The sequence below is a fragment of the Ovis aries genome, chromosome 13, assembly GCF_016772045.2.
Source record: "Ovis aries strain OAR_USU_Benz2616 breed Rambouillet chromosome 13, ARS-UI_Ramb_v3.0, whole genome shotgun sequence".
Classification (NCBI taxonomy): Eukaryota; Metazoa; Chordata; class Mammalia; order Artiodactyla; family Bovidae; genus Ovis; species Ovis aries.
In genome coordinates, this window is record NC_056066.1 from 28,558,086 (window position 1) to 28,571,304 (window position 13,219).

Consider the following 13,219-nt stretch of genomic DNA (forward strand, 5'->3'; position numbering starts at 1 on the left):
GGGCTTCCCTGGATGCCTGTCCTCCATCAAAGAACAAGGTGTGACACTGCAGAGCCAGAGCCAAAAGCCACGACAGGTCCAGTAACACAGGAGGAAGACAATGCGGCATCTACAGAAAAGGCCAGCGCAGCTTGGATGGTCAGCTTCCCCGAGATCTTGAGTAAGATGCAGGCCATTCGCGGAAATACGGTAAAGTCATCATCTCCAACACAGCAAGTTGATGAGAGCCTCGCGGTTGCAGGTTTGTGAAGAAAAACTCACCTGACTGGATAAGGTTTGATCAACCTTTAAAATATCCTAGGGACTTCCCTGGCAGTCCAGTGGTTAAGACTCTACACTTATCCAATGCAGGGGGCACGGGTTTTATCCCTGGTTGGAGAACTAAGATCCCACATGCTGTGCAGCACAGCCAAAAGAAAGAAAGAAAAACCAATATAAATACCTTTTCTGTTTCACTGTGTGAGAAGGAGGAGGGGGTGTAGTTAATGAGTTGTGCTGAGGATGAGGGAGGAGGGGACTTATTTTTATGAACAGTTTATCAGTATGAGTAAACAGCCTACATTCGGAATCATCCAAGTCTCAGATTATAGGTTAATGTCCTTGGCTAAAGAATAAAATGTGGAAAAGAAAGGGTAATTACATGCATTCAATCTTGTTCTCCTCATCCTTGCCTTTGATCTTTCTGACCTTGGCCACCTGATGTGAAGGGCCAGCTCATTGGAAAAGACCCTGATGCTGGGAAAGATTGAAGGCAGGAGAAGAAGGGGGTGACTGAGGATGAGATGGTTGGATAGCAATACCGACTCAATGGACATGAGTTTGAGCAAATTCCAGGAGATAGTGGAGGACAAAGGAGCCTGGTGTGCTACAGTCCATGGGGTCACAAAGAATTGAATACGACTTAGCAGCTGAACAACAACAACAGTAGCTCCTAATTGGCTAGATTCGCTGATGTGTCTTGCCCTGTGGATTCACTGTTACTGCCTAGTCTCCTGATTGTTTGGGGCTGGGTGGGGGCGCGGGGGGGTAGTGATCACAGCACACACCCCAGCTGTCACATTGTCTGATTCTTTGGATAACATTTGGCTCCTTGTTAGATTTTAAGCTCCCAAACAACAGAGACTGAACACGATTTTGTAGCCCGTCGCTGAGCATTGTGGTTAAAAACAAAGAACCTGGACGTGAAATGCATGCTTCCTTGGAACCCTGTTCGTTCCTAAGTACCCACTCCAGGCACATGGGGAAAGCTTGCTGTTTACTTGATATTAATCATGCCACCGCAAACTGCACAGCTCTTCAGGGTTCAGGCTAGGAAGCAAATCTAAACTCACCCACAGCCTAACCTTCAGTATCTCAGGAAGTTCTTTGGAAATAAACAATGTCATTCATCACCTGGCAATGCTACAAACTGTTGTGCATGGTGGGGCTGAGGGTTTACTTGCTATGCCCTCTCTGCCACACTCCACTCTCTTATCGCTGATATTCAGAAGAACCTGGGTTTTCAAACTGTCCAGTCTTTTTATTTTTTTCAAGAGACAGTGAAGCAAAGAGGAAGATCAAGGATAAATAAGATGCGCATTTCATTTAAAACTTTACTTGAACGGTTCCTTTCTACTGCTTTCTCTCCGAGAACATTTATGAGAGCATCTGTGTAGCAATAAAACCACTTAATTTAGTGTATTTCTTTTCTTAATTTGCTCCTATAGGCCTTATCTTCTCGGTATTCATGTGGTCTTTTATTTAATTTAATGCTTGTTATTATTTGTTTCATCCCATGCAATGTCTTATGGCTGAACAAGATTATAAATACCCTAGGGCTGTAACTGGCTTGTTGCAAAATATCTTGTAAATGTCTTCAGTAAGTACTTTTAGTTGTTCGATCTAGGGGCTTATCTTTGAGAAACACTGAAATCACTGTGGAAGGAGAGAGAAATGGGGATAACCAGCTCATCAAATTAAAGCCAATTTATGAGTTTTAGCCAGAAAATTGCCTTTGCTTATTTGAGTTTACACTGTGAATTTTCTCCCTGTGAAAGTCCTAGGTTGAATTCCAGCTCTAAAGAGGCTACATATGAACCCGATTCTGGTTCACAGTTCACTGTGTAAGATTTTTGCCCAGTGGTTCAGTAGATGTTTTGATCATGGTGACCCCTCTTTGTTGGTACCTGACTGACATAGATGTGATGGTTTTCTGAACTCTTTTGAACACGTAAATGACCGTGGAGAAATGACCAAGATGGTATGCATGTGATCACATCTCCCACTTCAACAGTGAAGTCAGGACAATTGGCACTGGTGTCTATTTTCTCCAGCATGAATTCTCTTCTAAGCCAGCGTCCATTCCAAGGCCTATTAGCCCTTTGGAAAGGGCCAGCATTTCTCCATTTCTTAGCTAACTCCTCTTCTAAGCTGAAATCTTTTGTTAAAAAATTTATTTACTTTTTTATTGAAGTATAGTTGTTGTGGAAAAAAATGTGTTAATTTCAGGTATACAGCAAAGTGATTCAGTTACATGTACACATTTATATATTAATAGTCTTTTTTTCCTATACTTTTCCATTATAGTTTACTACAACTTATTTAATATACCTCCCTGTGTACTACAGTAAATCTTTGTCGTTTCTCTGTTTTATATATAGTAGTATGCATCTGGTAATCCAATATCACAATTCATCCCTCCCCCCATTCCCCTTTGGTAACCAGATATGTTTTCCATGGCTGTTCATTTGTGCTAAGCTTTAGATTCCATATGGAAGTGATATCCCCTAATATTTGTTCTTCTCTAACTTCACTTAGGATGACAATCTCTAGGTCCATCCATGTTGCTGCAAATGGTAGGATTTCATTCTTTTTTATGGCTGAATCTGAGTTTAAATTTTAAGCCTTCATCCAGAAGAAGCAGAAAAAAAAAATAAAAGCATTAGTAATAGAATGAAATCTCCACCTGGAAGCAAGGGAGGTGAACAGAACTTTCACCATCATCCAAAAGAGAAGATGTGCCAAGAAGACTGCGACTGGTCAACCTAAAGCTCCCAAGGCCCTGCGTGCAGAGGGTACCGGTAATTCATTACCAAGCTACATGTCCCCAAGTTCCCAGTCTCCTTGATCTCAGCCAACAAAAACAAACATGGGAAAAACCAATACTATAGCCGCACTACCTTAAATTCCAACAGCAGAGGAAACATGTAAAGAGCAGAGTTGTTTTTAGGCTGAAGCCTGCAACTGGACCCCTTACAAGGAGCCCCAGCTTAGGTCTCTGGTTCATCATTGTGAGACAGGCTGGGACCTGGCACCTAGGACCCTTTGCTACAATGCCTATACCTGGAAAAACATCTCAACAAAATACAAACTATCGAGGACTAAAAATAACTGCATGCACAGTTGGGGCAAGTTATGAAGAATAAGATACAAAAAGACAAAAAAGCCCGATTAGCACTTCTGAAGAGCCGGGAGCAAAAACAGGGTTCAGTTCAGTTCAGTTCAGTCGCTCAGTCGTGTCCGACTCTTTGCGACCTCATGAATCGCAGCGTGCCAGGCCTCCCTGTCCATCACTGACTCCCGGAGTTCACTCAGATTCACGTCCATCGAGTCAGTGATGCCAGCCAGCCATCTCATCCTCTGTCATCCCCTTCTCCTCCTGCCCTCAATCCCTCCCAGCATCAAAGTCTTTTCCAGTGAGTCAACTCTTCGCATGAGGTGGCCAAAGTACTGGAGTTGCAGCTTCAGCATCATTCCTTCCAAAGAAATCCCAGGGCTGATCTCCTTCAGAATGGACTGGTTGGATCTCCTTGCAGTCAAAGGGACTCTCAAGAATTTTCTCCAACACCACAGTTCAAAAGCATCAATTCTTCGGTGCTCAGCCTTCTTCACAGTCCAACTCTCACATCCATACATGACCACAGGAAAAACCATAGCCTTGACTAGATGGACCTTAGTCGGCAAAGTAATGTCTTTGCTTTTCAACATGCTATCTAGGTTGGTCATAACTTTTCTTCCAAGGAGTTAGCATCTTTTAATTTCATGCCTGCAAAAACACGGTACTGGGAACAAAAGCAGAGGACTGCACATGCCCCCTGCACTCAACAATAACAATGCAGTGGGCAAGCCACCCAAGCCACCCCTCTGGCTGGCTCCCGGGCCTGCCTCTGCACTAACCCCATATGACGAACCAGCTCACCACCTCAATTCAGGAAGCGACCAAGGGCAACTAACTGTTCTGATTCTTGCTGCCCCCTGCTGCAGCAGCGGCCCCAGTAAAGCCTTCCTGAGTTTCTTGTCTGGCCTCTGATCAATTTCTATTGATTAAGGAGGCCAAGAACCCTGGGGGTCAACAAAGAATTGAAACATTCCTCACTGCCATTCTGGAGTCAATGCTTCCCTTTATTCCTTCCCTGGACCCTCTTTTCCTGTGACTCTACTTCAATTACAGGTCTGTGTGCTTAAAATAATTGGATTCTTGAGTTTCTTAAAAGTCACTTTTACCTTGCTGTTGAAAACACTGAAATCATTCCATTGTAATTTTTTACCACATACTCTATGTGCAAATAATTATGAAATGAGTATTATATAGTTCTGAAGATAATTTTGTGTGAAACACTTTTTCAAGATTTTTCTTTGCTTCCTATGACCTTTTAAATACTGGTGACTCAAGAACACCTATTAACTGTGAAAAATTAGTAAAAACCTACACAAATTAAACTAGGAAGCCCCCCTTTATTTCTAACCCAAATTCCTTTCCCTCCCTCAGTAGTAACCACCACTGAGATGGTAAATAAATGTCCTGTCTTATTTATAAGCATTTATATAGATGTGTACTCTTGCCTGGAAAATCCCATGGACAGAGGAGCCTGGTAGGCTGCAGTCCATGGGGTCGCTAAGAGTCAGACACAACTGAGCGAATTCACTTTCACTTTTCACTTTCATGCATTGGAGAAGGAAATGGCAACCTACTCCAGTATTCTTACCTAGAGAATCCCAGGGATGGGGGAGCCTGGTGGGCTGCCGTCTATGGGGTCGCATAGGGTCGGACACGACTGAAGCAACTTAGCAGCAGCAGCAGCAGCAGCATGGATAATAGACTTTTTTCATGTAAATGGGATTATATGACATGTATTGTTCTGTAATTTACTTTTTTATGTAACAGTATAGCTTCAAAGTCTTATTTCTGTATAGGTAAATAAAATATTAATAGCTTTCCTGGTGGCTCAGATGGTGAAGAATCTGCCAGCAATGTGGGATACCCGGGTTCGGTCCCTGGGTTGAGAAGATCCCCTGGAGGAAGGCATGGCAAGCCACTCCAGTATGCTTGCCTGGAGAATCCCCATGGACAGAGGAACCTGGTGGGTTATAGTCCATGGCGTCACTAACAGTCGGACACAACTGAGTGACTAAGCACACACACATTATTTTAAAAGACATGCATTATGGTACATAATAGGGAGTAGGGATGTATTATACTTAATCTAGCAAACTACTGCAATATAGTTGGGTTGTTTCCTAGAGAAGTTATGAGAAATGCTCCATTATCTTTGAACAACAATCTTTGTGCAGATAAATACTTCCGAAGAACTCCTAGAAATCTAACTGTGACTGAGGTATAACTCACACACCATAAAAGTTACCCATTTTAAGTGAGTATTAGTATATTTATGTTTATAGTTACTAGTATAGGTGAAGAGTTGTATGACTGTCACAATGTTAAATAATTTCTATCACCCCATCCCCAAAATCTCATGTCCATTTGCAATCATTTCCCATTCCTACCACTGGAACCACTATTTTGCTTTCTGTCCCTATAGTTTTATATACTCTGAACATTGCATATAGATGTTAAGTGTACACTATGTCATCTTTTCTGTCAGCCACCTTTCACTTAGCAGAATGCTTCTGAGGTTTGTTCATGTTGAAGCAGAGAAGGCAATGGTAACCCACTCCAGTACTCTTGCCTGGAAAATCCCATGGACGGAGGAGCCTGGTAGGCTGCAGTCCATGGGGTTGCTGAGAGTCAGACACAACTGAGCGAATTCACTTTCACTTTTCACTTTCATGCACTGGAGAAGGAAATGGCAACCCACTCCAGTGCTCTTGCCTGGAGAATCCCGGGGACGGGGGAGCCTGGTGGGCTGCCGTCTATGGGGTCGCACAGAGTAGGACACGACTGAAGCGACTTAGCAGCAGCATGTTGAAGCATGTATAAGTACTTTGTTCCTTTTGTGGCTGAATAATATTTCATCACATAGATATACTACCTTTGCTTATCCATTCACCAGCTGATAGACACCTGGATTTGCTGGTCCACCCTGGAAATCATAGCACAAGAAGAGTGATCCTCAGCAGTGGTCACACACAATAACCAAGCAGAAAAGCAGCCATAAACATAGAAACAACAAATTTAGAAGGACCCAGTAGTACATCCAAGACAATACCTAGGCAAATGTCTCAGAGGAAGCACCACTTGATGACTTTAGGTAGACAAAATCTCAATATGATTCTACTAATTATACAAGATATTGGTAAGGCATACCAGACTCTGGCATTACCATCTTTCTGGGAGAGTGGCAAGATGTTCCAAAACACCTCCAATTAATAATCAGACTGCATTTTTTCATGAGAAGAAAAGAAAGGAGAAATTATAATTGTGAGACTGTGAAGCTATAAAGATTTTATTTACCCTAAGACCTTGGAATAAAACACTTCATTTTTCATTGTATCAGTAAATGTAAGCCTGGTAGTAGTATTCTAATCCTTTTTTTTTTTATCTGTACTATAACATTTTAAATCTTATCAAACATATTCACACATTATCGACCAGGGGAGTTTTACAGAAACTAAAGCCTGAGGTGTTAATATGTCTCCAGTCAATACTGTGTTAATTGACCTCTGTCTTCTTTCAAATCTGTGACTATACTGTAAGAACCACACAATGGTCTAATGAAATGGACGAACGGCCTCAAAACTGTCACCTTGGAAAACTGCCTAGTTATTCCAAGGATGTGGTTATTCCTCAAATTATTTTTGTAGCCCTTCTGCATTGGCCTTTGGAGCTCATGGTATATTACTAGACACAGAAAATCTTCACTGCCCAGAGTAGATATAATTTTTTAAAACAGTCCAAAGATATTGGAGTTGGGTGAATGAGCTGAGTAGTAATTTGGTAGTAATGAAAAATAAGGGCATAATTATAAAGAAATTTGACTTTCCAAGGCTATTACAACCAATAGTATAATGTAATCATGTGTACAGCTTCCCAAAGTGACTTGAGGATGAAATTAATTTAGCTGAAAAAGCAAAATAATTCCATGGTCATACTTATGCCATACGTGCTCACAAGCACTAAAACGTGGCCCTTCCAAAAATATATACCCCACTGTTCTACCAAGCTACTTAAAATGCAGAATACTCTGATCTGAAGAACTAACAGCTGCTGCTAAAATACCACATATTCTAAGTGTAACATAATATCTTAGCATGAATTTGCTTGACAGAATAAATTGCCAGCCTTAAATGACATAAGGCAAGAGGACATAACTGATTTGGAGGGGGAAGACCATCAGAGGGAAACCCCAGAACCACCTTCTAATCCTTGAATTGAACACAGCAACCCCCTCACATCAGCTCCAGACATCCACCTTAAACAGATCAGACAAACACAGCTGTATGGTCCAAGCATGTGGTGATTTTTATTAAGAATAACTTTGGTTCTAAGAATTCCACCCTCAATTCTGTAATACTTTCCATTAAAAACAATTATACAAGAGCAAATACAAAAAATATTAAATTATGAAAACAAATCCATTAAGGCTCCCTTTATATATATTATATACACTCAGACAAGTGAACATTTTTCAGAGTAGAAGAATAAAGTCAACTGTGGTAGCTTAGAAAGCAACACTACCTTCCTACTTGGAGATTAGAAAACAATGAGCTATTTTAAGAAAACCTTAGAGTGGAAAAATGGAGCCATTTTTGTCAAAAAGTGGCTCAAAGCCCAAAACTGCTCAGATGTCCGTGACTCCTAGAGGTTTGGACTCTAGAGTATTGAAGTGTGGGGCAGCAGAGAGGGAGAGAATGATGCCTTTTTAAACTCAAGCTTATGAGCAGAACTGACCTGGCAACTTCAAAGAGCTTTTCTATCTGTACATTCCACTGTTTAGCGAGGAAACATCACTTGACACTATTTACAAGTCTTCTTTCAGCCAGACCTTGGACTACCAACCACTACTAATTTTGCAGATTTGTGAGTGAGATTGAGAGGGAAATGCTTTTGGAATTTAGCTTTTCCCAGTGAAGCATGAATTCTAGGTAAGTTCTAGGAACAGAATTGGTCCTTCTAAAGAAGCCTGTCTGGGCCCTTGAAAATTTTATCAAGTGGCAGAATTTTGCTTCAAGGATACAGGATCTAAAGATCTTGCATATCCAGCTGGATTAAAGGCTATGAGCTAGTCTTGAATCTTCATTTTATAAATCGCATCACTATTTCGTATACACAGAGAAAGAACTCTAGTCAATGTGCAATCAGAAATGTACTTTCAAGATGCTTAGTTAACACGCTTTCTTCTCGCAAAAAGAAGAAGGATGGGAAAAAATAGTTATCCTTCCATCCTTCCAAAGCAAATTACTATACAGCAACATTTTATCCTAAGCTCCTCGTATTTTATTCATATAATACTTGCTGATGAAAGAAATAATCTGTTTCAGGTGTAGTCCACGTGCTCTCTGACTAGCAGTATATTATCTATGCATTTACTTTTGTCTTGCTCACATTAGGGACGAATAGAAGCCTCATGGCCCACCATGAAAACTGCAGAATTCCCAGAGAAAGCTAATTTCTACTAGGCTGATTAAGGATTCAAAAGCTTAGGATCCAGCTTTCTTTGATTCTTGAATTATAAGAAGAGCCTTCAACACCGAAATTACTGGATGAATCGTTTCTACAGAGAACATGCTGGATCCACACAGATTCTTCTAAACCACCCCAGATAGAAATGTTTCCCCTGCCCATGCTGGTGACAGAGAATGCATTCTGCATTAAGAATCTGCTGTAAAGTTGGTAACTCGGGGTTCATGTGGAGGATAGTATGCCAGTTGGAGAGCACAGACTGAGTGTGCCCCATTCCCTCAGCTGTTCCGGAGAGATCAACAGTGGTCACAACATCATCCTTACCAAGAGTACCACCATCACGGAAAGGTAGGGATGAGACAGTCTTCCTTCACAAGGGAAAAGGGCAAAGAGCTGGTGATCATTAGAGAATTTCAAAGCTTGCATTCAAATAATATTCAAAATGCATAAATGCTATAATTCTTCCAGAGACCAGTTCATATTCGTTTCACATCAAAAAGCCCAAAGAACTCTTCCTTCCCAAGCTTCCGGTGGGAGCTTTCCCCATGCTGTTCTCAGAAGAAAGCAAAAGGCTTGAACCTACTCCTTTGACACTGAAGTTGGGTGATTTGGACTAGTTTTTATTCCTCAAAGGGCTGGGAGATTATTTCACATAAAAGGACTAAATGAGCAAGAAATTAAAAACAAAAATGAAACAAAAGCCCTAACAGTTATCAAAGCAATACACAGATTTGTAGGACATACCTTCCCTGAAGTAGAAGGTCACTGTGATGCCTCAGAAAACCAGCAGGAATGAAAATAAGATCAAGATGGACATTTACAGAGTTTTGTTTCTAAATTTTTGTTTCTGTATTTTTACACCTCCTCATCCTATTTCTGAATCTAAACGTCAACAAAGGTAAGAGCTGTGCTCAATATGAATATTAACATTCTCCAGTGTGAAGCCTAAAGTGGGTGAAAGGGTAAATGAGACAAGAAAACGGAATTTACAAACGGTGGATGTAACAGATTCAACGAGTTTCTGTGCAGTTTAAATTACTGGATAGATAAGAAAGGAAGAATGAAAGGTGTTTTCTTTAGGTTTTGAAAGAGAAAAGGCTCTGTGCCCCACTAAACTTGGCCTGGAAGAAAAACCAAGAAGTGCAACTCTCAAGAATTTATTCCAGTGTCCTCTTCGTTTCTTGTTGTTGTCTTTTAAAAGTCTTTGAACACAGGTCCACTATCCCACCTTAAGTGCTGGTCAACATCCTTTGTTTGGCGAATAGGAACTGCAACAGTCACAGGTGACTCACCCACCCGGATGAGAGAAAAACCAAAATCAAACCCTTTTGAAAGTAACAGATCCCTGCTGGCTGAAATTCGCTCCAAGGGCTTTGGCCCTGAGCTTAAGCGCTGGGGAGGCCCCGGCACAGGCCTTCTGTGTGCTGGGCTGGGTGCGTGGTCTCTGCAGCCTGGACCTACGACTCCTGGGCTTGCGCCACTTCCTGGCCTGTTCTTCTGAGATTGCCTTTAACCTTCACAAACTCTGGGGCATTTTCTTGCTCTTCTTGCAGTTTCTGTTTCTCAAGTTCAAGCTAAACAGAATTCAGAAATAGGAGAATTATTTACAAAGTATTCACAAAGGGAGAGGCTTTCCAAAACACTGTTTTCTCTTCGCAAAGGCCCTAATGACTTCGATTCCCAACAGAAGAAAAGTTTCTCCTGTCTCCGCTTTGAATATATTTATATTTTCAGATATGCAGTAGGATCTAGGTCCTGGAGTAAGAACTCTGTACAGAAGCAGCAGCCCACTGGTTGTTGCTGAAACCCTGGGGGGTGACGAGAACATGAAGATCAAGGCTAAGGATGAAAACAAGAGCTGAGGGAAACACACACATGCTCTCCAGCTGTGAGTGAAGCTGAACTTCACTCATGTGCTTGAGCTCCAGCACGGGGCTGTGAATTCAGTGGTAGCCCCTGGCTTTGGCTGTGCCTCCCTGATCTCTTCTAGACCCTCAACAGAATCCTTCTGTTGATCTTGAATGTCTTTTAGTCCACCTGCAGACATCTGTCTCAGCTTTTCCTTTCACTGTACATAAACACTTACATCCGATGTGTCTGGGAAATTCTGGACAAGGGAAGTCAGGGAAAGACAAGTACTGTATGATCTCTCTTATATGTGGAATCGAAAAACAGAGGGTAAAATGGGGACTAGCAGGGACTTAGGCTAGAGGAATAGGAAAGCTGCATTTAAGGGTACACACTTGCAACTTTCAGAAAACGAAGATCATGGCATCTGGTTCCATCACTTCGTGGGAAATAGATGGGGAAACGATGGAAACAGTGACAGACTTTATTTTGGGGGGCTCCAAAATCACTGCGGATGGTGATTGCAGCCATGAAATTAAAAGACACTTGCTCTTTGGAAGGAAAGTTATGACCAACCTAGACAGCATATTAAAAAGCAGAGACACTACTTTGCCAACAAAGGTCTGTCTAGTCAAGGCTATGGTTTTTCCAGTGGTTGTGTATGGATGTGAGAGGTGGACTGTGAAGAAAGCTAAGTGCCACAGAATTGCTGCTTTTGAACTGTGGTGTGGGAGAACGGTGTTGGAGAAGACTCTTGAGAGTCCCTTGGACTGTAAGGAGATCCAACCAGTCCATCCTAAAGGAGATCAGTCCTGGGTGTTCACTGGAGGGACTGATGTTGAAGCTGAAACTCCAATACTTTGGCCACCTCATGTGGAGAGCTGACTCACTGGAAAAGACCCTGATGCTGGGAAAGATTAAGGGCAGGAGGAAGGAGAAGGGGACGACAGAGGATGAGATGGTTGGATGGCATCACCGACACAATGGACATGGGTTTGGGTGGACTCTGGGAGTTGGTGATGGACAGGGAGGCCTGGCATGCTGTGATTCATGGGGTCGCAAAGAGTGGGACACGACTGAGCGACTGGACTGAACTGAACTCGCAAGTAGAAGATAAGTCCTGGCGACCTAACACATAGTCCAGGGATTACAGGGAGCAAAGTGATTATAAACATGAACATGAAGAAACTAGAATGCTCCCCACCACTAGCTGCTACTGCTGCTGCTAAATCACTTCAGTTGTGTCCAACTCTGTGTGACCCCATAGACAGCACCTCACCAGGCTCCCCCGTCCCTGGGATTCTCCAGGCAAGAACACTGGAGTGGGTTGCCATTTTCTTCTCCAATGCATGAAAGTGAAAAGTGAAAGTGAAGTCGCTTAGTCATGTGCGACTCTAAGCGACCCATGGACTGCAGCCTACCAGGCTCCTCCGTCCATGGGGCCTTCCAGGCAAGAGTACTGGAGTGGGGTGCCATTGCCTTCTCCACCCCACCCCTAGAAGAAAGGGTAATTATACGACAGAGGTGTGCGCTAACACTACAATGACAATTGTGATACAAATGCATCAAGTCAATGTATCTTCCCTCAAACAATATTTTAAGTCAAATATCTCAATAAAAACCCCCACCTTTATCCCCAATCACCCTTACCTGCTCCAACTTCTGCTGCCGTTTTAATAGTTCTATTTCCAGGTCAGATTTCTTCTTTTGTGCTTCTTCTTCCTTCTGCTTTATTACTTGATCTCGTTTTCTCTTTTCCATCACTTTCTGCAGTTCTGGTTTATTCTGAGGGGCAAGACCCCTGCAAAAAAAGCATTAACAAATCACTTTGCTGAACACCTCAAACTAACGCAATACTGGACCTCAAAAAAATTTTTTCAGTTGAAAAAAGTAAAAAAAAAATTAAATCGAAAAAATTTTAAAGCATTACCAAAATTTAAAAGTTGTAATCTAACAGACGCATCTTTCATGATCAGAAATTTAGGCATCAACCACAGAAGGGTCTAGTAACTTAGCATGACTGTGACGCCTACTACCAGCTAACAGTCAGCACTGAGGAGCCTCAGAAATTCACAAGCATGAGAGAAAAGGGCAAGAACATCTTTTTAAGCGTAAGCAAAACCTGCCGCTCAATAAAATCTCTACTGCATGCCAGATACTAGGCCATGCAAGGGAGGCTAGTGTCTGTGGTCTGTGGGGGAAGTTGAGGAATAGCACACTCATTCAGAGTGTGTGATGGTCACCTATACTGGAGAGGAAGTTGCCTCCACCCAGAATTCCCGGGGAAGTTTCCCAAGATGGAGCCCCTGACCCCAAGTATTAAATGCAGCCTGGAGAGAAGCTAGAAGAAAGCTCAACAACAAAATGGCTTGGAAACCTCCTCCAACCCTCCCTGTTTCAGACTTGGGAGAGGATTCTCACACATCCCAAGGCACACCCAAGGCTCCATCACTGCTGGGGTCATGGCCACAGAAAACCCAGATCCCGACTCCCAGCCCAAAGCTCTGGAACCATTTCAGACACACAGTTCAA

The 13,219-nt window shown here is 42.3% G+C and overlaps 1 protein-coding gene across 6 annotated transcripts in view; it reads right to left on the reverse strand.

Annotated features, from left to right (window-relative positions):
• Positions 1–7,655: 7,655 nt before the first annotated feature.
• Positions 7,656–13,219, reverse strand: part of FAM107B (family with sequence similarity 107 member B) — a 73,057-nt gene continuing 67,493 nt past the window's right edge. For all 6 annotated transcript variants that reach the window (XM_027976651.2, XM_042230569.1, XM_060397376.1 and 3 more), the window contains 2 exons: positions 12,338–12,488; positions 7,656–10,413 (listed from right to left, as the gene is read on the reverse strand). In XM_027976651.2, coding sequence (XP_027832452.1) covers positions 10,297–10,413; positions 12,338–12,488 — 268 coding nt within the window. In that variant the 3' untranslated portion in view covers positions 7,656–10,296. The remainder of the gene's footprint in view (positions 10,414–12,337; positions 12,489–13,219) is intronic.